General features: G+C 41.7%; 1 protein-coding gene across 1 annotated transcript in view; it reads right to left on the minus strand.

Moving 5' to 3' along the window:
• PAICS (phosphoribosylaminoimidazole carboxylase and phosphoribosylaminoimidazolesuccinocarboxamide synthase) overlaps positions 1 to 25,458 on the minus strand; it is a 417,483-nt gene that overhangs the window by 368,630 nt on the left and 23,395 nt on the right. Inside the window, exons 2-3 of the mRNA XM_085642046.1 lie at positions 10,055 to 10,144; positions 698 to 1,126 (exon numbers count right to left, since the gene is read on the minus strand). Of these exons, the coding sequence (XP_085498172.1) occupies positions 698 to 1,126; positions 10,055 to 10,144 (519 nt within the window). The remainder of the gene's footprint in view (positions 1 to 697; positions 1,127 to 10,054; positions 10,145 to 25,458) is intronic.

The raw sequence follows: 25,458 nt of genomic DNA on the forward strand, positions 1-25,458 counted from the left end.
CAAAAACCCTATCAAGAGTACCACAAAAACCAGGAGGTCAGAAGCAAAAAGACGGGGGAAACACACCAAATGATGCCAGGTCTAGCAATGCTCATCGCAAAAATACTGCAAATTTGGGGGTTTTGGGCTGCAAACTTTTCCACCCCAGGTTGTAAATTACTTGGGTCTCTGATTTGAAGAAATACCCACGGTGAAAAATATGTGGTAACATATATATGAAATCAAAACGTAATGTTTTATAACCAAAAGGTTTTTTTTTTCTTACAATTGTGTCGGTTAGTTTAGGTAGAGAAAAATGCATCAATTGGTGTGTTGATTCAAAGACTAAAGTGGAGATCACCAGCATCACCTTGATGGGAGATTAAGAGTGAATATTCCTTTTAGCAGTTACGCGATCTGTGGAGCAACTGTGGCAATCTGTATGGACTTATATAGCGATGCGTCACTCCCTAGTAAGGGCTCTAACAATGATCCTCTAAGTATGATGCCATATCCTCAAGGTAATCAATGTGTTATTCTCACAGCCCATAATATGTGTGTGCCTTGGATGACTGCGGGTGTTATCATTGAGCAACAAATTCCACTTGCATCAAAAAGTAGATTTACATAACTTGACATACTACCGACTCCCTAAAATGTTAGCCATCTTACCATGTCCTCAACATCAATGTTATATTGATTCCAAATCAGTTCTTACCACCAGAGTCAGACTGTAGCCTTGTGTTTCTACAGGGTGCAGAGTTTTCTCTTTCCTCTGTATCAGACTGCCTTGAAATCTTTGGTCCCAAGATGGTTTCCAGTTCGTTGAAAAACTTCATGGTTTTGCTTGTGCTTCCCGAAATCCGAGCCCTTTTTACCATCTTGAATTCGTGTTTGAGATTTTTGTACTTTGTTCTGCATTGTTTCCAGTCTCTGTCAACTCCGAGTTCCTGAAGTAAAGCAGCAATATGTTCAAATATGCCCTTATTTCTCACGGTTCCTTCTAGCTGTCTCTGGATATGTTTGTCTGACCACACATGCACCAAGGCTCTGACTTCATCCTCAGTCCAGTGCTTTCCTCCTTCACTTGCTATGGATGGAATATGTCCTAGGTTGTTTGGAGATTCATGCAGAGGCCTTGAGCTATCTAAATGGGACAGAAGAGGATGAAGGAGAGAAATACACATCTTTCATCAGAATGAACAGGTACATCATGTACGCTCTTACTTCATATGGATTAAAGTGGCAATGCAAACTAACCTCACACACTACAGGTACAACGTGGAGATCTGGAGTACATTGACACACACACACACACACACATATATAAAAGCAAGCACATTAATCAGAAGAAATACCAAAAGCGCTAAATGCATCATAATTGTCGCTTGATGCTTCTCTAATGCCTTTCGTTTAACTTCTCACTGTCTTGTTACTTTAATGTGTAGGGGGGTTTCTGGAAGGTAACAACATTCAAGACAATCAAATACTTTACCATACTTCAAACAGTATGCAGCCACATTTTACCGTTTGCTCCTCAACCATTCGCGATCATCTCCTACTAACAGTATGTTTCTGATTCTCTTTTCAGAGAAGGGAGCCCACTTGGAAACTGTCAGACTCTCCTGCCTTCCTGTAAAAGGGTAAGACCTCTCCTCCTGTGAAAGCAGTGGGAGACAGTAGACTTACCATATTGGACATGGTAATTGGTAAGGATTAAAACTGGCAGGAGTGCATTGGAGGCTTGCTGGTAAAACCCTCTTTCATGCTGACCGCTTGCACGAGCGCCCTAAGTCTGTTAGCTCCCCTTGTTCAAAGGAGGTAAGTCTCAGTCTGCATAAGAGTGGATAGTGTGCCTTGATCTCAGCGCTGTGTATCACAGAAAAGTGGATGACATGTATTTTTGAATGCGATGAGAAGATATATAAACTACTGTATAGTCTTACATCATTGAGGCAATACCAGTGCAATATTGTGCCATAGGGTTGGTAAAGTGCCACTGACTTTACATTACAGCTCTTATCCTTTGTGAGGCTGATGGACAGGGAGCAGTGTTAATCCCTTTACGGATTCTGGTGCTCCCCGTTGAACCCGCGTCTCAAATTAGAACCTGCTAGAGATGACAATTTCAATCTAGCATGTAGAACCCCTTTGGTCCTACAGAAATGTCATGCTTTAAATCCATTGGAATAGTCCAGGTCTATTTATCGATACATCAGAGTGCAAGCTCAGTTAAAGTACAGAAGTCAATCAAAGAACTCAGTAAAGTTGAGGTCAGCAAATTTTTCAAAGTCTAAAATGGGAGAGAAATCCAGCATGGATTCACCTCCAAGGGTCATTGAGAAAACGGCTTTTTTCCTCATGCAAAAGAACACACTTTTATCTGGACAAACGATTTCATACATTAACTACAGTTGTACATGGTTCTCACAAAATAAATGAGTAAGAATAAGTAGAGTTAAACAGTTGCGAATGAATACATTTAGAAAATCTCTAATAATTCTACAACATGGAGCTTCCCTTGACCGCTACCTGTGCTGGAACAAAGCTCGATGCAACCCTGAGTTAATACAATTTATATTCGCAATAGCTTGTGAAGTTTGCGATCCCTATCCATGACACACATGTAAACTTTATACCGCTTGGACATGAAAATATGAGTTTATCCATGTGGTGCAGTGAAACGTCATAAACAAGATGGAGTCTGAGGCATAACATCTATCTCTATGTTAACCAGAGCTCGAGTTTTCATTAGTGCAAGGCAGTAAATTACAGAACAACGGCGTTAATACCACCATGGTAGCCAGAATTAAAAAACAAATATTAGTTGCTTCTAATTTGTTACAGAGATGAGTGATATCTAAGTGGAACAGACACAGAATAAGTACTGTGAGTATAGGTATGCCATGTACACTACCACATAAACTTAAATATACACTTTGAAGAGGCCCCAAAATAAAACGTGTAAATTAAAGCAAAATCCATGGGAAGCACAGCTGACTGGACCCCGTCAGTTGCCACAGCTAAAAGGGAAGGTTGTTGCTTCAACTGAAACACTGTTGATGGCTGCACAATTCTCAGCTCCCTCGTCCTTTACATGTAGGTTCACCGTCACAGTATATTGGAAGTCTGATTGACAATTGACTTGGCTGTCACCCTAGGTGGACTTGACAGGGGTACTTTATGTTTAGGTGGACATGATAGTGTTTAGAGGCCACCTCTCCAACTAACATTAGGGTTGGAATGGGGTATTTTGGGCCAGAGCGTTGTCAGCCACTTCTGCTTCATACTTCCTGGTGAACTTGGACAGGTTGTGCTACCCCTAAGTATGAATGGCAGGTTATTTTGTACCGGACTAAGTCTCAAGCCTCCTCAAAATAAGCCTTTACATAAACTGGATGCAGACGGATCATACTTGGGTGTCTAAAGCCAGGTCACATTAGAAAAATACAGGGTATCTTTTATACTAGACTTTGACTGTTCGCCTTGTCTAGCACCGGTGCCATTCACCCACCTGCAGTCAATCCCCCACTCGGTGGAGTCCTTTTATCTCAAATGTGGCCTTGGGGGGATTATACCAGGCTGCTATGAAATGTGTGTAACCTTTAACAATCTAATTCGCAAGTCTGTGACACAGACACGCTACCCTCAGTGACTGACGTGGCACGACCAGAGCACATTTTTGGCCCTCAAACATCTCTTCCACATCTTACTGCTTAGGTCACTTCTGTCACACCCCTTTCCAACCACACATGCAGTTTCTGCCTTGCAATAGCTTTTGGCAAGGCAACAACACTATAAGAGGGATAAAGAACCCCCACCATACATTATAAGGATATTGCAAGTTACTGAGGAGTTCCATAACCATATAGATGAACGAGGCCGTAGACCAAGTTCTTTATAAGGTTATGGAACTCCGAGGTGACTTGCAATATCCTTATCATGTATGGCAGGGGGCACTTTCTCCCATATTATACATGGTCACACCATCACAATTTCCCAGAAACCACTTAAAACCATGGTGCATTGCTTTTTCAGAAAGAGAGAGCATGTTTGCAAACATGAAGAATACAAATAGAACCTCAAGTGCAAAATTAAACACATCAAAAACCTGTTAGATATTTTTTGCAAAAATATATTAGAAACAGTTCAATGCAAGTTAGTTTGGGGAAAAAAGCTGCAGTATTCAGAATGTGTAGAAACATGCAGAAATATTCTAACGTTTCTATAATTATTTAAGGAATGCAAAAAATAATCATGTTCTTTCTGCTCTTCATTGTAGGCCAGAAATATAGAACAAAAGAAAGAAAAGCAATGTTTCATTTTTGTTGCTTTAAACAGCTGCTCTGAGATCTGACCTGCCTTTCAAGTCGACTTCTGGCTCTGGCAGCAGGCATTGTGATGTCAGACTCGACTGCAATAACGTATTTCAGTCGAGTTCTGACATCTTTTCTTTATAATTGTTGACTGAGTACGTTGCTAGTCGTCAATTATAAAGAATTTAGAGACGTGCCTTTATACAGAGATTGCAGAATCCCATCTATTATATCTCTATATATACACATATATCTCTATTTGAATGAGAGAGAATGATTTACATAGTCAGTTTGTCCAACTGGTTTTCCTTGGAAGTTAGCCTGCACAGACTTTGCATGATACACCAATAGAATGGATTACTGATTGTAGCAGAAGGATAGGCGGCCATTGTTATACACTGCTGTAGCACAATACAATCTTTAGATGGATAAATGTAGGAGTTGTTGCATATTGGTCAGCCACAATTAAATATATACAGCTCTACCCCAAATAAGCCTCAAATGTTTTTGAATTTATGGCCGATGGTTGAAAGCTCTCCTCGCAATTGAGAACAGTGACTAGGGCATCCTAATTAATCCCAATTACTATCACAGATTAATGTGAATCCAATCACTGTGGGGTGGTGTTTATGGAAGGTTTGAACCAGGCGGTGAAACCGGTACCATAAACTTTATGAGTTGCTTATCCGGCAAAGTCTTATGCATTCTGTGTACATGTCTCCTGTTTTGGTGCTAGGTGAGAAAGGAATATATGAATGTTGTTTCATAAAGTCCATAAAGAGATTGTCATTAGACAAATCGTTTCATAAAATATGACCTCTTTAGGAGAGACGCCGAGTAAAGGCAACCCACTAACATTCACTTTTAATATTAATGCATAGGACCCCATCAGGGTCCTACTGAAGAAGAACCTGAAAACATATCTCTTTGTTTAATATTAGTTTTCCACCCCTCTTGGTTTCGCGCTGGGACACTCTTCTGAGTATTTGTGCGCGCTATAAAATAAAATAACATAACATATTTAAGACTTAATCAACTAGTAGTTTTAACTAGTGTTGTGACATATCAGTACCTTCCTGCCAAGACGCACACAAGCGGAAGGATGACGGGGAGTTAACTATAAATGTCTAATGCCGTGAATAATCAATCAAAAAGAAGAACACACTTAGACTAATGTTAGGTGTCGCTCAACCCATTTATTCCAGGGTCCTCTGGCAAGTTTAAAAGCAAGTGGTGATTCTTCAGGAAAATGTCATTAGCTCCAACATGATCGCGTCTACATGTTTCAGCTAAGAAAATGTACCCGAATAGGTCAGTTGGCTTTCGTCATGACCAAATGCAGATCCCTACATGGGTCATAATGGGTTCATCTATCACTAGTGACTACACCACAGGTGTGGCTGTCAAACTGGGATCCTGAAATAAACATGTAGATAAGTAATAAGGTACCTCTAGGCAATTTTATGCATAGATGCCTCCCTAGATAAGAAATGCTTCCTTGATTATAAAGAAGGAATTTGGGCAAGGATTTGATGATGAAGCATGCCATTAGGAACCCTAGTGAGAGTCGAAGTGAACAAAGCCTCCATCCGAAAGAGGGATTGTTTTTCAGCCATTAAATTAAATATTAAGCATGCATTTCAATTCAAGTCTTGCTGCAGATGTACACCTTTGAATATACATTCTGGAGAATCCATGCTAACACTACATTAGATCTGAGGTATGCATTACCCAATGTAGAGCATTTATGGAATACCAAGCCTGCTGAGTGACCACTTGCCAGTGTTAACAACAACTTTTACAGTGTTTCCCCAGAAGCACAGAAGCCATCACCACACTTGATAGTGAAGGTGCTCGCAAAAAGATTCAGGTGGAGTATTATTACGCTTTAACAAAGAGAGAGCTTAGCTAAAACATCATCCTTAATTGTCTGTTAGGAGACCAGAGATCTGAAATATTTAGAACTCAAACTAAAAAAGTAATGTTTTGTCTAGGACACAAACTCAGGTCATATACCTCAAACAAGGGTTATCTTTCTGGAGGGAGCACCTGGATAACAAGAGGCAAGCACCTTCGCTAATCAACCATAAATAAAATACTTAATACATCATCATAACCACATATCATTCCTGGGACCAAGACATTAGAGCACTAAACTAAACAAAAGAGTGTCAAGAGCTCAAGAGATAAAGTTTGAAGTGGGTCCTGCACTAACTCTGTCTAGAGAATTATGCTGCAACTAACGGAAGAGTTCTTCTAAAGACTTGGACTGTTTGTGTTCCAAAGGCTTAGCTGAGTTGGGTCAGAGTCCAGTCAAGCATATTGTTTGTCGCCTTATATTGTTGCAAAAACTTCAACTAATGAAACTGAATGCTACTTAGTGGCTAAGAAGTGTTGGCTTAATTCTTACTAAGCCTGGGCGGAGTTCGCGGAGTTTTACTCCGCAAAATGCCAGAAAAACTCTGCCGCGCTCCTCGGAGTTCCGCCACCGGCGGAGTCTGTTAAGTTGCGCTGTTCACACTGATTTATTGCACCAGGAGTTTGCCGGCACTGTAAAATCAGCGTGAACGGCACTAAGCATTGTGCCGTTTGAGCAGACATTCCACTCGAGTGCAGCTTCATTAGCATGATAGCAGACATGTGAGCAGTCGCGACCTACTGCAACCGCCCGCGATGAGAAATCTCGCCCGGAGGAGGTCTAGCATGTGATTTTTTTCCTGCGAGCGCTCGCCAACTTACAGTTGGCGAGCCGCTCAAGAGAAAAAACTCTGCTGCGCGTCACTTCGCTGAGTTTTTCGGAAGTCCGCACTCCACGCAGAGTGGCTAAAACTCCACGAACTCCGCCGGCGGAGCGTAATTCTTCACCCACCCCTAATTCTTATTTTTTGCGAAAACGTTAGCTGCACCCCAAAATACACAATATTTAAAGGCCATTGGTGAGCTACAATTTGTAGATTGCTATATGTTCAAGGAATACAGAGTTCAGAGTTCCTTCTTTCTTATTTAGCCTTCATACTCCGTCCTATGGGAGTGCACATTCCACAGCCAGTAAGTTTTTCATGCTCTGGAAGCTTTCAAGGCAGTATTATTGTGTTTAAGTGCTAAGAAGTTAAAAAAATAATAATATGAGGGGATAATGGCCATTTCTATTCAATGAACTGTGCTCATGCAGACCTATTGTTAAATCACCATACAAAGGTGACAAAATAAAAAGATACGACCTCTACAAAAGGATCGCTTAACCGAACTGTAGCACCAAACCACAGAATCAAAAAGATACACTTCGAATTTTCATTTAATAGTGTTAATAGTAATGCGATAAGTAATCTTGCCTGCCAGTTTGTTTATGTCATTTGTAATTGCATGTGTTACATCGAAGGTGAGGTCACGAGCAAGTGCATATTCATTTTTTGCATTTACAAAATGGGGATCTACGCTTGCAAATCTAGTTAACTACACCTACTTCTTCATCTGCATGGGTGTTATTTTGTGAGAGTAACTCTGTTCCCATGGAAGATGAGTGGGCCACCCAGGGCTGGGATGCCGCGGACAGACTGTGAACAACTACAAAGTATTTCAGAGTGTATTCCCACCCAAGAAAGGGTCAAAGGCTTACTCCTTCGTGTCAAGGGCAGGAATGTATCTGTTTCCAACGTGGAAATCGGAAGAAAACACTCTCCTGATTCATGTGATATATGGGGAGGTGTTTTCCCCCAAAGAATGCCTTTTCATTAGCATATTTTCCAACGTTTTTTTCTAGGAGTAGTCATGGGAACCTGAGTCTATTAGAGATTCACAGAAGTACTCTGGGCAGTGTTTTAGAAATCTAGAAATTCGAAAATATACACCGAACAGTAAGTGTAAATTCATGAATGTAGATGTTCAAATGTGTTTGTGACGTCGGCCAAATTGAGTGATGTGCTGATATAATCACAGCCTGATGATAAATACGCCATTCTAAGCTATTCCCATCAGGGTTATTTTAGGGATTTGAGGTGCCCTCGGCCAAACATAATTTGGGGCCTACTTTTTGGAACAACTCTGAATTTATTATCCATTTTACAGCCCTCTTCCTTGTCCGGCATAGACCAGGGGCCAACCTTGTAGCAAATAGTGTCTCTCAGCACCAGAGAAGCAGAACAAGTGGTGGCCTGAACAAACCCGCTGCAAGTGGTGTGTGGTGCAATGGATTGGTGTTTTACTATTTGGACCTGTGCATATGGAGGTTGATTTTTTTGTTTACTGCACTGTAGTCCCTAACCCGTGAGGAACAGGGACTCCGAGTCAGGTGCACTAGTCTGTGATCGCACTAGCCCAAGAGCCGCTTCACATGGACAGTGCAGTCATGCAGGGAGCAATTAATGCTGCTCTGCACTGCACATTGGTAAGTGTCCTACCCGCAAGAAAAGCAGAAAGGCTTGTGGTCTGACCAAATCTTGTACCCACATGTGTCATAGCTAGTCTGTCATCACCATTTGGGCATATGGTGCTGATGGGTGCTTTTGTTTACTGCATTGCCTGTGCTGCGTGTGACAGTTGTTCAGACTCAGAAGGCAGCAGGCTGTGATTGCAAATGCTTACAGCAGCTCCGCAAGGACGATGCAGTCACAAAGGGGGCACATTATATATATTTACTTAACATAAGCAGCACATGCCGAATAAAGGCAAAGGCCTGTGCAGTTGGGCTGGGTCTGTGCACAATAAAAGGCTAGAGCGCTTGCTGAATCTAACCAGATCAAACAGATATTTTTCTTTAACCTACTCTATCCCTCAGGCAGGAGTGAGCTGGCCGAACAGCTTGCGCCGTCTAACAAAAAAAAAGGTTATTTCAAAACTCTAGACAGTCTGGGGCTGTCCCAAAAGCTATAGCGAGGGGGCTTGGGCCACAGCCCACTTTGCCCATGCCTTAAAACGTCTATGTTTGCCGTTCTATGAATAAAGTTTGCCGCATCTAGGTCCTTACATGGGAAATAATGGGAGTTCTTCAAACGGACCTTACTTGAACTACAAGCACATAAAAGCTTTGCTAGGTGACACATGTCCCGAATATGCATGTCATTTGACTTTGGATTGATAGATATGACCCTAACTCTTGATCCATGTTACCTATTATTTGTACAATAGAACACATTTTGAAACTTGGCATTACACATACATGGCTTCCAGCTGATTACTGATTTCAGAGACTACATCAATCAGGGATTCACTAATTTCCTAAAGTAAATAGTTGGCCAGGAGCACTATATTATTATTTACTTTTTAACTTTAAAAGCTAACATTGGTATCGTGATTTATAACTCTACAACCACATAATAAGAGAATGCAAGATATCTACCTCAACCTGGGAAGCTGAAATGATGAGTCATGATGATGCGCAAAAATGATTAACCTGTACAACGGTTAAAATTCAATGTGGAAAGATGTATGTAAAACCCTAATAAAAATTTTTTTTTAACAATCTACCTCAACCTGGGAGATTTTAGGGCCATTCAGTAAATACGTACAATGGACTTTAGTGGGATCATGAATCTGATTGTCTGTACCCAAACAGGTAAACTCCTACACATGTACTGTGTTGTGTAAGGTCACTTTAACATTCAACTGCTGATTTTAGATGGCTCCAGGCAACATGACTGCATCTTAGTAAGACTCGTCCTACTAAGCTACTTATCAATGCACAGCGATGGCTAGTCTTACAAGACCCAAAGCACAAATCCCTTCTCTGTCACTTCACTGATCCTCTTCAACAGTATATGTACCTAGCTCAGTTGATTCGGTCTGTGAAGCGAAAATCAGTGGATCCTCCAGAATATCATCATCATCGTCTTCTGTCGCAACTGATATTTCACCTGATGAAAAGAAGAGGGGTAAATATGTTAGATTGCTGAAACCCAACTTCTAAAACAAAACAATCTCCATCTCTTCCATATTTTAGCCAGTAAGGCAAAATTCGAAACAGTTTTAGGGGAATTTATAAAACAAAATGTTAATTCAGACTATTCATATTAAATAAAGTATGTCACAAATCATTACCCTTTGTCTATTTTCACATGATGACTTCTCAATGTATACCCCAACTAACACATCCAGGTCAATGCTCACCAGGTCACTTATTACCTTTCCATGACTACTAGGCTGATCTAGTCTACACATGTTAGGATCATTGCAACAAAGTGGATTAAGCAGAAGTTGTTGAGCTCTGTGTACTAGGAGCAGGTCATGGACTTTAATCCTAGATTATGATAGAGCAGAAGTGTTACCTCTTAAATATTTACGCGGAAATGGTTTGTGAAACTTTTTACATGATGATGATAAAGTGTGTGTTAGGCTCAACATTTCGAGAAACACGCAAATTAAGTTCTGATTTGGATATTACATCATAAAAGCATGCAGAATGTTAGAAGTAGTTTTCTGACTACACATAACAGACAATAAGTAGATGTGAAATCTGATGTTTTAGTGGCATGTGTTCCCATGCTTAGATAAACGGGACAAATAAACGAAAACACAGAAAATTCCTATGTGAGAAGAAAATTGCTTCATCTGTTAGAAAACAGATAGCAATATTAAAATGTATAACGTGAGCACTGACAAGAAAAGTAGGTGCTACACAAGGTTATGTAATGACTGCAATTTGTAAATGTTATATTTGCTGTGCTTTTAAATCTTGTATGCTGTAATAACATGAAGTGCAAAGGAGACTTACAAAATTATATGTGAAGTGATAGCAAATTTTATATTTTTTTATGAGTACCCTATACTTACATGAATTAATTGCAATTCATTTGAAGTGATACTAATATGCTTAATTGGAGATGTAATACACTATTCTATGTAATGTAAGATTCATATTTTAGCACAAACTCATCGTGTATGAGCTGTATTTCATGAAGGCCTCAACATTGCTTTCTTTCCTAGTATGAACTTATGAACTGAATATTCTGAAGCCTAGGGAACTTTTCGTAAGGTTATCACTTGTGTTCTAACACTCAATCACCTTCTTAGATGTTTGTAATTTACTTGACTAGGCTTGCAACAAAAGTGTTACTTTGTAGAGAAAATACTTGAGAATGGACAGACAAGGAATGAGAGCACAAAATCGTCTACTTCCTAAATGAAACAAATGATCGTAGGACTAAACTACAGTGGCTCTAAGGAAATTGCGAGTAATGGATTACTTAATTCTTCAGGATCTGTATACTTTTACTTACTAGGTCAAGAAATAACAAATGAAAAAGAGCGTTCAATTCTATACAGGATTATTTGTTCATGATGTGACGAATAAAAGTTATTCAGGAGTCTTGCGAGTTGCTTTGAATCCAATTTTATTCAACAAATACCAACTTGACAGAAGCAATCCATTCGGCCCAGCCAACATGTTTCATCCCAGTGGGACTTCATCAGGGCTTGATCAATATCCCAATGTTGTCATCCACCCAATGTTGGCTCCTGTTCTTATCTCATAAATCGTCATAGATACAGATTTGTACCACTAGATGGTGTGCTGCTCTCTTATCTTATCTTCATGCTTTCTGTTTTCTGGTTTGAATGAGCTAGGCGTGAACTCATAGGAGTGGTACAAAATTGTATCTATGAGGATTTATTCGTCACATCATGACTACTTGATCTATTGCTGGAGAACAGTTTAACCATCTGTTGATTTTGGAAAGGATAATCCTGTATAGAATTGAACATTCCTTTTCATTTGTTGTTTCTTGACCTTGTGTTGGGTTGGTCGCCTGGCAATGGGGTCACAAAAGTAGAGCATTGGAGGAAACAGAAATTGTATTAATTACATACCAGTGCGCCGTTTAAGCACAAATTGCCATTGTTCTGTTTACTAGACTTTTACTTACTAAATCATCTCATCCTATATCAGGAGCAACCAATGGGACAGAGTGGTCTGACAAATTTGGTGATGTCAAGGAGTGTAAACCTGGAATCGATTGAGTACAATTGCCTACATTTCGAACGCAGTAGCAATACCCCTCACCCATCTTTCGTTACAGAGACTGATAATTGGGACTTGTTGAAATAACTCGAGCTGCGACTAAATACTGTGTTTGCTGCCTGCTGGTATGCTAGCATTTTGGCTGAAAGGGTTCGCGTCGGAGCAGCTGTGGCATTGATGCTGCAGTGCGGACAGAGGCAGACAACTCTGTCTATGAACTGGAATTGGTCACTTGGAATTTATTGAACTTTCCTAAAGGATTGTTATGAGACGCAATTGATTTTCCCTGCTAATCCACCTTTTCCTCGGATAAAATCTCCCTTGGCTGAGGCAGATAGTTTTTCATATCTGAATCTCGCAGGATTAGGTTGTATGCTAATTATTTGGAGTCTAAATAGAAATAGAAATTAAGATAAATTACTCTGCTGATTCTTTCTCATTATTTGTTTGGGACTAGGTTCATTTGATTTGGTGGTTAACTAAACTAGAGGTGGGATCACTAGAGAGTTATACATAATATTATATGCTAGCTATTATCTTATTCCAAGTCCTCATATGATAATTGCTCATCCTTTAAGTATTCCAGTCCCTTTCAGCACAGAACTAGATCCACCGGAGGACCTAAGAGATTGGATATGGTAGCTGAAGTTAATCTGGGATGAGAGGAAATTAAACAATGAAATAGTTCATGAGGCCCAACACGTTAACACTACAACAATTACAAACCCAGCTTTCATTCTGCCAAGGTCAATAAACTTATATAACTGAGTTTAACAATAACAAATAAAGAGTCAGACAATAAATTATCCTATGGTGTGAACGATATACACTACCAGGTTCAAGTTCAATAAACTTTATTCGGTTGTACAAATTGACAACCATAAAAGCATTTACACTACATTTAAAAAGAACACATTAATACATAAGGATAAAATACAGATATAAGATAAGCAGGTGAGGACAAATATACAACAAGCATTCAGAGTATTTTGTGGAGTCCATTATAAAAAAGAGGTAATAGCAATTCATATGTTATTTTTATCCTTCCATACTATTTCTAAATTTTACTGCCAATTTTAAAAAACTACATAAAAACAAGGTATATTCACAACTTAATAGCTGTAAAAAGTGCAGTGCAGGACGATATTGTATAAAGTTTAGTTTTTTCAAACAGGGTTTCAGATATAGATTCCTCGGTACAATATAAAAGGGACAAAAGAAGAGAAAGTGTGCCAGGTCTTGCGGAGACATATCGTCGCAGCCGCAAGCCGGCAACACTTGTCCACGATGAGATCCCCTGGGTACAGCCAGCAGAAAATGAAACAAATTAAACCTGAACCTGATCAGTAAAAAACGGTCATAACTGGACAATTGCCAGGATAAATAGGGTTCCATGAGCAAGGTGCTTTTTACTAATGCATGATTACGAACACTTTCTTTTTTTAGCTCACGTGATTCCCTATCTTGAGTTCTTAGGCCAATAAAAGCTTTCTGGACCGTTGTAACATCCTGATTAGTGATCGATTCAGGGGATAAAAAAAATTCAGGGCGACCTAATTCGGCAAAGCACTTAAAAAGATACTTTAACCAGGGAACCTTCATCCTGTTGTCCCATGTGAGTGACTCTCTTAAAATAAGCTGGGTTAGTGGAATGTTATCATTTAACCAACAGTTCATCCAGCATAACAAGGGATTAACAGCAATCTTGTCACATACGAAGGAAACCCCCAGTTCCTCGTGCACGGAGAAGTTGGCCGTGCCCCTGGGAACCCTTAGTACTGATTTTAGAAAGTTATTTTCAGCGGTCTGTAAGGGATCCGAAGGAACATAACCCCAAATTTCACTTCCATAGCACGCTGTGGGGACACTTTTAGCTTGATAAAGTTGGAGCAAGGCGGCAACTGGACTATTGCCCACTTTCTTAGAAAAGTCCATTATTGCCGCGTTTACCCTAGTGACTTCTCCCTTCTTTTTTTCAATCACGGGTCCCCAATTTAGTTGACTGTCGAAGAGGACCCCGAGATAGGAAAATGTATGTGTAGTAGGAATACGTACACCATTTACATTTAGGCAGTTTACTTTTTTATTTCCCTGTCCGACCTTCATTATATATGATTTAGAGTTATTAATGCTTAACTCTCTTGAGGTCATGAAGGAATGGAAGGAGTCTAATAAGATTTGTAGACCGTTTGCTGTTCTTGATAGGAGAACTGCGTCATCCGCATATAAAAGGACTGGCAGCCCCCTACGGCCTATATACGGATAATCCGTATTAGTGCTTAAAAGATGCTCTTCCAGATCATTTATGTATAAGTTAAAAAGGAATGGGGCCAGGATGCAGCCTTGTCGGACACCACGATGCACCCCAAAGTCTTTGGTCACATTCAGGTCTTGAGTGAATCTGACATTTGCATTGGTGTCCGAGTGCATATCATCTATCAAAGCAACTAAGTTTGGATCCACACCCATTTTTAGCATGGCGTCCCAGAGCTTCCCCCGGCTCACACAATCGAAAGCCGAGGAAAGATCCATGAACGCCATATGGATCATTCCTCTTCGAGCCTTAGTATACTTCGCGATGATGAGGTATAAGTTATACACTACCAAAAATATCTAATTGGTATCTTGTATTACAGAGCCTCCCCCAACCTTTGGTAGCCCTTTGTGGGTCTTCAGGATTTTTCGAATTTCTGTTCCTTTACATACAGTACATTTTAGTTTTATTATGTGAACATGATATGTACTGCCCATTGTCAAGCAGAGTTTGTAAAACATAGGCCTCATGGAGCCCGAGGGGGCTGAAATCCCTTAGGGCTCAAGAGGCCTTTGTTCACAGCAACAGCTGTGAAAGGAAAACATTAGAATAATGATGCTCCTGGCTTCTACAAGCCATTAGAAGCCTGAAGCACTTCATTGTCTTCAATGGAGTTCTCAACTTTTAAATGTTCTCTTATATTAGAAACCTTCTAGTCTTGATCCACATAATCAGTGTTAGACCTGGCACCTTGGCGTGGGTCTCCCTTCCATTTTTTCTGTTGCCTCATGTGTTTTGTGCTGGTGTTAGTTGCTCAGGGCACTGTGCCACTGCTGTCCAGTGCCACAGTGCAAGTGCTCCCTATTGTAAATTAATGTATGATTTGTGATTCCATGATTGGTTGGTTTGGTTTACTTGTCAGACCCTAGTACAGTGCACCAGGAGTGCCCAGGGCTTGTAAATCCAAATGCTGCTGGTGGGCTTGCAGCACTGGTTGTGCAACCCACAGAAGCAGCCTGTAAAAGTGTGTCTAAGGTCTGCCATTGCAGAGCCTGCGTGCAGTCTGGTACTGTCATGCTGACTGGGCAAGTGCACCTACTTGCCAGTCTCTAAACCTTCCCTTTACTTCATATCAGACACCCCTATGGTAGGCCCAAGGGCAGGGTGCATTGTAAGGATAAGGTAGGACATGCCCTGGTGTGTGTGGCATGTTCTAATAGTGAATTACAGCCATTTTCGTTGTTCACTATTGCAGGGCTACCTGTCTCCATAGGCCAGAATGGGCAATTTGGTTATTACATCTTATAACCCTAACTGACTCAGGGAACATGGTAGAAATTCGAATTTAGTATGCCTGAACTCAGAATGATAAAATACATCTTTTAGTGAAGTTGGTTTTAACATTCTGTGTTTGAAATTACCACTTTTAGAAAGTAGGTATATTCTTGTCTAACCATTCAAACCTGCCTCTGCTAGGCTGTATATTCCTTGTCAGGAGTTTGAGTGACAGGGCTGGGGAATTTCAGGAGACAGGGTGAGGTGTCCCAGTGGTGAATAGAGAGATCTGCATCTAGATGGGTAGGAGGAGTTGCACCTGGGACCTGAATAGGGTTGTGCCTTCCCGCCACAATGCTGGCTCCACCTCCTGTGGTGCGTCTGATGTCTCTGCCCTGCACTCTGAAAGGAAAGAAGGAGTCAGGTAAACAAAGTGCTCCAGGACTGACCAGAACCGGTTTGAACAAGGCAAAGGCCCCTCTGCCCCCCAGAGGACAAAGGATTTTGATGTATAAGTATTGGGACCCCGATCCCAAGAATTTAGATCACTTTGAGAAGCAAGAAGAAACTCTGCAGAGGAGAGGAACCAAGAAGAAACTGAGGAGAGACTATCCCTGAAACTGGGGGATTGGCCTGCAGGGCTTGCCTACTGCCAAAGAGAGGAGAGTGTGTACTTTTGCTCAACTTGTGAAGGATCTCCAAGGGCTTGGAAAAGAGCTTGCCTCCTGCTGAAGTCTCAGGAACAACAGACTTCACCCCCCAGCTCCCCAGAGTTCTTTGGAAGTGCCTGCTGCTGTGTTGGGCCTTCTGAGGCGTGTCAAGGAGCTGGAAGCGCGACTCAAGAAGGAGAAGCGTGCCGCCATCGGAGCTGTTGTCGTCGCATCGCGTAGTGTGTCGCCGCTGCAGCTGTCGCATCGAACGGAAGCGTCTCGCATCATTGAAGAAGTGTCTCGCAACGCCGAAGAAGCGTGTCGCCATCACAGCCATCGTAGTTGTCGCATTGCACCGCATCAAGAAAAGCGCCTCGCATCCACGGAGAAGCGTGCCGCCGTCGGAGCTGCTGTCGTCGCATCATGTAAAGGGGTGTCGCCGCTGCAACATCGCATCGAGCGGAAGCGTCTCGCAACGTCGGAGAAGAGTGTCACCGCCAAGGCCGCTGTCGTCGCATCGCGTAAAGGGATGTCACCGCTGTAGCTGACGCATCGAGTCGAGTCTTCTCGCAACATCGGAGAAGTGGCCGCATCTGGAAGATCTTCACGTCTTTATTTCTTTGCACCAAAATCTTCATCGCATTAACATCGTTGCAACACTTTCGTTGCCCTGTGTGTCGCATCTAAAGGTACATTGACTAAAAGTGTCGCATGTAAGAACTTAAGAGAACTAAGCCAAATTCTACCATCTAAAGAAAAAGTATTGTGTATTTTTGTCGTTTATGGTCTTGTGGTAAATCTATATAAAGAATACTTATTTTTTATATAAAACCTGTGTGGTGTCCATCTGTAGTGTTGTTACTTGATTACTGTATGTACTCACAAATTTTTTACACACTGCCTCTGAGATAAGCATGTCTGCTCTTGCCAAGCTACCAAGGGGGTGAGCAGGGGTTATTTTAGGAGTGTACCCCTTTACCCTGACTAGAGGCGAGGGTCCCTATTTGTCACAAGTGCATACCTGTGCCAACTAGAGACCCCTAAGTCTAACAATCAGCATTTGTGGGCAGGGGCAGCACCTCCATTGGAGAGGAGGAGCGTCGCTGCCTCTTCAAATCCCCCCAAAGCCCCGGAGGTGAAAAATAAAATGGTAGTTAATTACCATGTTATTTTTCATCCAAAACACGTTTTTCCCATGCATTTTCCCATAGGACATTTAGTCGAAGGTACAGCCCGAACGGCTGAACAGAATTACTTGAAATTTGGCAGAGAGGTAGTCCTCAGGTCAAGGAAGTGCCTTTTGCATATATGGAGTCAATCTGTTCAGTAGTTCCTGAGAAAATTGCAGTTAAAAGCACATACATATCTATAGCCGCGCACCGTGCGCGCACCCTAACGTGCGCGAACGTAATTCTGATTGGTGGTTACATGTCAGTCAGCGTTCGAGTCGGTCGAAATCAGGAAGTGTCGGCCGCCATTTTGTTTGTTGTGGGTGCGAGAGTGAAAAAAGAGAGGTGGCGAACGTGAAAAGGGTAATATAAATTAACAACAAGAGAGGGAGGGAATTATTTGGAGCCACTCTTAGTCCCCCAGGGCTGGTATAAATAAACAATGGAAGAGTGTGTCCATCAAGTATGAACAAGTGCTGAAAGATATAAGAAAGGTGAATCACTATGTTTTAGAAGAACCCTCACTCACCAACCTAGTTGGTGACATGCTTCATCATTGGGTTCCCACCGGAGAGACCGAATGTCTCCCCGGTGTGCTGCGACGCCTGAAGTACAGCGGAGCTGGTTTTTTTGTGTGTGAATGCAGTGCAAGTTGTGATAGTGTAGGTTAAAAAATGTCACAGTTTGAACCAATAAGTAATTTTAATAGTGGTAAACTGGACACAATTAAAAACAATGTGGTGGACGTGAGAACTCTGGTGATAATTGGGCCAGCTACGTCCTAAATATAGTGCAAAGTGATCAAAGTGGTCGACATGTTTCTGATCTGGCGTTATTACATGAAGCATTCTTCAGGACCTAGTGTAAGGCCACCACGGCGGTATATGCTCGCTAAGGCGTACCCTGACCTGTGGGGTCTAGAACCGCTAAAGAATTACGGTCAAAATAAGGTAACCCTTCAGGATTTCTGAGAGCTTTAGTTCTGTTGAGGCAAGAGTGAAAAATAAAACAGAACAAACAAACAGTGATTCACAAAATACATATATAGTTTCACAGAGAACAGGCTTAGGCTAATCACACAAAATTTGTGAATGAGTTTCATGCTCACACAGGGTGAAAATTTCCATATTATCAGAACCTTCGGGAGTTCTCACTCGTATCAACCCGTGTCGATAAAGGAAATATCCTGTGGTGCTCGTTAGCGCTAGAACAAATAGTGCCGGAGAATGCTACACCCTGGTAGGTGGTGATTATGGCAAAAATGCCTGAACAATTCGCCATCACGCTCTTAGTCAACACTGCAATCTGGCTGACTTATGGGAGGCGGAAGAACGCTTGGTTTTAAAATGGAGATGCGAGGAATTATCACACTGGTTGGTGAACACCAAGAAAACCGTAAACGGTGCTTACGTGATGTTCAAATCAACTTCACTACATGAGTCCGGGTGGGGGGCGGGACCTATAGTCACACTCTAGACAAGGAGTGAAGGAAGTAAAATGAAATTAAAAACTTACATGGTGGAAGTAAAGGTACGGAATTCAGCATAGCAGAACCTTTACTTACTACGCCAAGGTCACCAGCCCTCTGCAAACCTACTCGGCCCTCCTGCGGACTCGGATGTTAACGTCCGGACCGGGAGAAGTGTAAAAATAGTATGCGCCTCCCAATTGGGAGGCGTAACGTCATCACGCCTGTCACATGAGACGGTGAATGCGGAGGGAGATGACTAGACTACTGACTTTCAGATGACTAGATCATAACTTACACGGCTTCCGGGGAAGTCGCCATGCACCAAAAGGTTTATCAATAAGAGACCTGATCGGCAAAGTACCATCACGGAATAGATTACCGATAAAGCATCATGGGAAAATGAATCTCACATAGATGGAAGGTACACATAATGGTAATTATGCGCATTTGTCAGGAAAGATTATTAGAATCAGGCATAAATTTAAATGCTAAAGACGTGAGATTGTTTAAAGAGAAATGCCACTTCCTAATGGGTGTTTTGGACGGACCAGAGGGAAATGTACCCATAGCTGAAGTAAAAGAGCATCTGCAACATACTCATTTAAATAACAACGAGGTCATGTCTTGAATAGTAGATGGCATTAAACAAAATGACTGATTTAGTGTTTATCGTTTTAACACTGTGCCCCAAGGGATATTATCGTTAAAACCCGTAGTGTGACTAGACAGGCGATAGATCCAGCGTTGTTCTTTTTCGAACAGGATGTTGGTTGCCCTATTCCCTGGTCTAATTTGTTCAATTATAGTCCAGGTCAAGTCATCAGGGGTGTGTTTAAAGTGTACATAATGTTCTGTCATTTTTGTGATACTTTTCCCACAGCGGATGGTACTTCTGTGCTCAACAATACGTTGTTTGATTTTGCGTGTGGTCATACCAACGTATCTAATCCCACACGGACATGTCAGTAGATAGATGACGTTGGATGAGTTACAGTTCGTGTGTGCACGTTGACTCCACACTTTACTTTGTTCGAGATTCAAAGTCTTGCTGGCTTTTGTGAGGTGACACACACTGCACTGCCCACATGGGAAATGGCCTGTCACTTTGGAGAACCCCCAGGATTGTAATACAGAAGGGATATTGTCAGGTGGTGCTGCTCGTGGTCTCGTGTGCACAAGGGCATCTTTGATGCTTCTAGCCTTTCTGAAAGAAAAAAGGGGTTTCTCCCATTTTAGGTTGTTGCTTACAAGGATGCCCCAATGTTTGCGAATAGATTTAGTCACAGCATAGAGGCCGTGCTGTAAGTTGTCGCACATGTCAAAGGGATTTCTTCCACTGCTTTTACTGAATCCTCCAGTAAGGCTTCTCTGTGTTGATATTTAGCCCTCTTATAGCTGCGGTTTAGAATTTTATCTGGATAACCCCTTCTTTTCAATTTTGTAGATAGATTATTGGATTGAATGCGATAGTCTTCCATGCGACTACAATTGCGTCTGATGCGCAAAAATTGACCAAATGGGAGGTTTTCTCTCAGGGGTCGTGGATGGAAGCTAGAGAAGGCTAAGAGGTTGTTTTTCGAAGTCGGTTTATAGTAGGTCTTAGTTAGTAACTTGCCTTCCCATTTGGTGATAGTCAGATCAAGAAATATTATTTCGTTCTGATCATACGTGTTGGTAAATTTCAGGCTGGGGTCGCAAGTGTTAATCCATTCAAAAAACTTCACAAGTTGGATTTCAGGTCCTTTCCAGATCACCAAGATATCGTCTATATATCTTTTCCAAAAAGATATATAAGACGAGAAAGGATTGTTGGTGGTCAGAATGTACTTCCGCTCGAAATCATGAACGTAAAGGCCTGCCACACTGGGAGCAAAGGTACTCCCCATGGAAGTACCGGTGGATTGGAGAAAGAGGGTCCCTTTGTATTCGAAAAAATTATTTTCGAGAGCCAGGGTGGCACAGTCAACGACGAACTGTTTAGATGTCTGGAAGTCCCAGGGGTTTTCTTCCAAAATCTCACTGATGACCCTGATGGTATCTTCCTGGGGTATGCTGGTATATAGACTTTCTATATCTAAAGATACCAGGAAAGTCGGATCATCTGTCAAGGTTATGTCTTGTAAAAGAACCAGCAGGCTTTTGGTATCTTTCAAGTAGGTCGGTGTTCCCTGAATCAGAGGTTTTAAGAAAAAGTCGCAGTAGATGGAAAGAGGCTCTAGTAGAGAACCAATGCCTGAGACAATTGGTCGGCCAGGCGGTGGAAACTTATTCTTATGAGTTTTTGGTAACGTATAAAAGTAGGGAATAGTACCCTCACTTTTGGTTAGGAAATCAGCCTCATGTCTGCTTATATGTCCATTGGACTCGGCCTCTTCCACTAGGTTGACAATCATTGTTTTTAGCTCAGGCGATGGATCATTGGTTAACGGGGTGTAACTGATCCTATCCGCGAGAAGACGTCTGCATTCTGTGTCATAGGCTGTGGAGTCTTGAATTACAAGACCTCCACCTTTGTCAGCTGGTTTTATGACAATGGAAGAATTTGACTGGAGGGTTTTTAGTGCCAGGAATTCAGCGGCATTCATGTTCTTGATAGTGCCGGTGTCTTCGTATGCCTCAATGTCATTGAACACTGCCTGCTCAAAGGCAATAAGTTCTGCCGGGACAGTATGAGGCGGTGGTGTAAAAGTGGATTTAGGCCGTAGTCCTGTATCACTCTCTGGTGAGGAGGGAATAGTAGCTTGTTGTTGTTCAAAGAAATGTTTGAGTTTAAGTTTCCTGAAGAAATCAGCTAGTTCACAATGTAGGCGAAAGCGGTCAAGGCGAGCTGTTGGAACAAAACCTAAACCCTTCTCTAAGACTCGTTGTTCAGTGTCTGTGAGTACAAGGGAAGACAGGTTGGTCACTAGGGTCTCTGGTTGCTCGGCCCTGCTTGTTGTGCCCCTGATTTGCTCCTCGTGTTGATCCCCATCTCTTCGTCTGGTCCCCAGTGTACCTGATTCCTTCTCCTTCCCCGGCCTCTTCGGCCTCTCTCTAAAAAAGGGGGCTGGGTAGAGAGTTCCTGACCCCCTAGCCTTTGTCAGGGGGTCCCTAAACATTTTTTTTTTTTTTTTTTAATCGCGGGGGTGCGCATTTTAAAAACCGTCCAAATTCAATTAAAAAACCATAGGTTTCACACACGTTATAGTTAGGAAACAGCATTTAAAAAACTTTGCAAATTCACTTAAAAAACCATAGGTTTCACACATGTTATAGTTAGGTGGACATTTCACTCGTAAAAAAACAATGAAATTCCACCGTTATAGTTAGTTCAGATAACTATAACTCGCGCGACCGCCACTCTATCACAAGGATGATGTCATCAGTGATGTCATGAGTGATGCCACTGACCATGTCATGAGTGATGAAATATGTGACGTCATGAGCACTGGATTGCGGGCACACGAGTTATAGTTATCTGAACTAACTATAACGGTGGAATGTCATTGGTTTTTTACGAGTGAAATGTCCACCTAACTATAACATGTGTGAAACCTATGGTTTTTTAAGTGAATATATATATATATACACACATTTGAATGTTGTTCATTTGACATCTGGGAAAGCCTTTCTGTTACAGAGTTTTGCACAAATAAAACTCCATGCCGTAATCTGAAAACAGTCTTTTGATGTGTCTCATTATATAAATGTGAAATCCCTTTCCTGGTGGAGTTTTTATTGCTTCACCGTGTTTGTGCCTCCTTGTGGGAGGGTGGTATTTTCTATTATTTGGGAGGGCGAAGCAATACAGCCTCCCTGGTTCAACTGAGTAGCTAGGGATGAATGTCAGGGTGCTGCCCCTTCATGTATATTGCTACAACCTAAGAGGCGGGAGGGGCATAAACACCCACCTTTCAAATGAGTGAGGGGGAACAGATACAAAATATAAAGAACCAGGGCAGCTCAAAGCTGCCACTGTGTCACTTCAGCTCCTCGCTTTGTAAGAGTGCTGCAGTATTTCCTTACATTACATCATCATCTTATCCCAGAATGGGGGAAATATTTGTCCCCTTAAGCACCTCTTAATTTTTTTAATGCAGGATTATTTAGTTAGACCCACTGCCTTTTACATGTGCGAGGAGGTTAATATTGTCTCTACACTCCTCATCCTGACCAGTTTTCCATGTGCGATGAGGTTAATATTGTCTCTATATTCTCCTCATCCTCCCCAGCAGCTTGGGCTACTTATCACCCTCCCCAACCTTCACAACTGATTATGGTGAATATTGGCTCGGTATACCAATCAGCTGGCAAGGGGCGGTCTTTACCACATTATAAAATCTTGCATCTTTGTACTTGTTAAGATAGATATGGTCCCACTACTCTGTGGCCCGCAACATGCTGTGTGGACATGGAAGAGAAGGTAGCTCACCCCTGCCCAAGCACCCTGTTCACCATAGCAAACAGGGTGCAGGAGCAGGTAACAGATGCCTCGCTCATTGGTGGCATGCAGAATCTTGTGGGCCATAGAGGAGCAGGGCATCTCTTAGCTGTCTCTGCACCTAGACTGCCATTGTAAACAGGGAGCAAGGGAAGTTATTTGCTCCTCCATAACCCACCATACCTTGTGGGCCAAGGAAAATGGGGCAGATCACATCTTCCTCATGTGCCCTTTCACTTTTGTGTGAAACAGATGGTCAGCCTGTTAACAATGGCTCTGAAATGGCTACAAAACTTTCTGAATTACTTGCACAAACACCCTCCAAATTATTTTCTACAGTTGCCCATTACATTGGACGCATATTACCCATTTAACTGGTCAAAATAAAGCTCAATCCAGTGAAACGATGTCCAAATATTTTACAGTATTCTCTAAAGCCTGAAGCCAAAGAAGGAATTTGACCAGTCATTGTGAACCTTAATAAGCATGTTATTTTGGTAACAATTGTTGGCAGATGTAATGCTGCTATACTTCAAAAAGATGGGGAAGACCAATATGTACAGATTTGTTCAAGACCTGAGGGTGATCTAGAATGTGGTTATTCCTAGTTACCTTAGTATCCCTGTAGTTAAAATTGCCACTACCATCGTTTCCTGTATCCCAGCAAATACCCAATGGTTTATGCTGGAAGATTTGTGTTCTGCCTTCTTCACCATGCTCATACAAAATGAGAGTTAGTTTCTCTTGGGGTTCTCCTTCAGTGGATCTCAGCTTGCATTGCAGAGACTCACTCAAGGATTTACAGAGTCTCCTTGGTCTTTCGCAAGAACATTTCTTTAGTACAGTACATTGATGTCCTATTGCTTGCCTCTGTTATCTTAGACCTGGGCAAACAAGAATCTGTCTCTCTCCTCATTAAACTTGCTAAGACAGACCATGAGGATTCAAAGGAGAAACTGCTACTTTGTTTTCCCCAAGTCCATTATCTTGGTCATAAAATCTCTGCAGGAAAGCAACATTTGTCAACATAACAGATTGAAGCCATCTGTAAATTACCACGTCTGGTAACCATCTTAAAGGTGCAAACTTTCTCGTGCATAGCCAACTATTGTTGACAGTAGAAACTTCGGTATGCCATTGTGGCAAAGCCCTTCCAAATTATATAACCTTTGCTGCAACCTAAAGAAGCTGAACATGCTTTTGAACAAATAAAGCAAGCTCTTGCTTGCTCCTGCCGGGCCTTAGGGCACCCCTGACTTTGAAAGACTGTTTACTCTGTTTTGTCATGAATATGATGGATTGCCACTTGTGTTACTGGTACAGGATCAATTGTGATCAGAATAATCCCATAACATACTATTCTCTGCACTAGATCCACGTTGTGGGTATGGCCAAATACAACAGACGGTACATGTGAGAGTATAGGATTATCAAGGTCTTTTTTTCTCCTCTTTCTCGATTCCCTAATGTTAAGCTTCACATCAAGGATATGTAATCTTAGTACATCTGTATTGTAGTCTGTGTTGCAATTCTTGTTTTATTCCAGGTCCCAGGAGAAATTCTGTGGTATTATAATTTGGGTTTCTGGTTGGCTAGGGTGTGCACTCACCACTCTAGACAGGGCAAGTCAGTTACACACCAACAATAATATGTGATTACCCTCTGGTAGCTTGGCGCAGAGCAGTCAGGCTTATCATCAAAGGCAATGTGTAAAGAGTGTGCGCAACACACTCACACAAGAGCACACCGCAAAAGAGACTCCACACAGGATTATATAAAAATATATATGGTATATTATACAGAACACAAGACCAAAACAACATGAATTATAAATACTGTGCATATTATGCAAATACTTAGGTAGTACTTGTTATCCTGCCAATGCAAGAATAAAAACGACATACATTATGACATCAGTGCACGAAATGTAGTAGTTAGGTTACAGGCAAAACACATAAATCATCAAATATCAC

This window comes from Triturus cristatus, chromosome 2_2 (assembly GCF_964204655.1).
Source record: "Triturus cristatus chromosome 2_2, aTriCri1.1, whole genome shotgun sequence".
Lineage (NCBI taxonomy): Eukaryota > Metazoa > Chordata > Amphibia > Caudata > Salamandridae > Triturus > Triturus cristatus.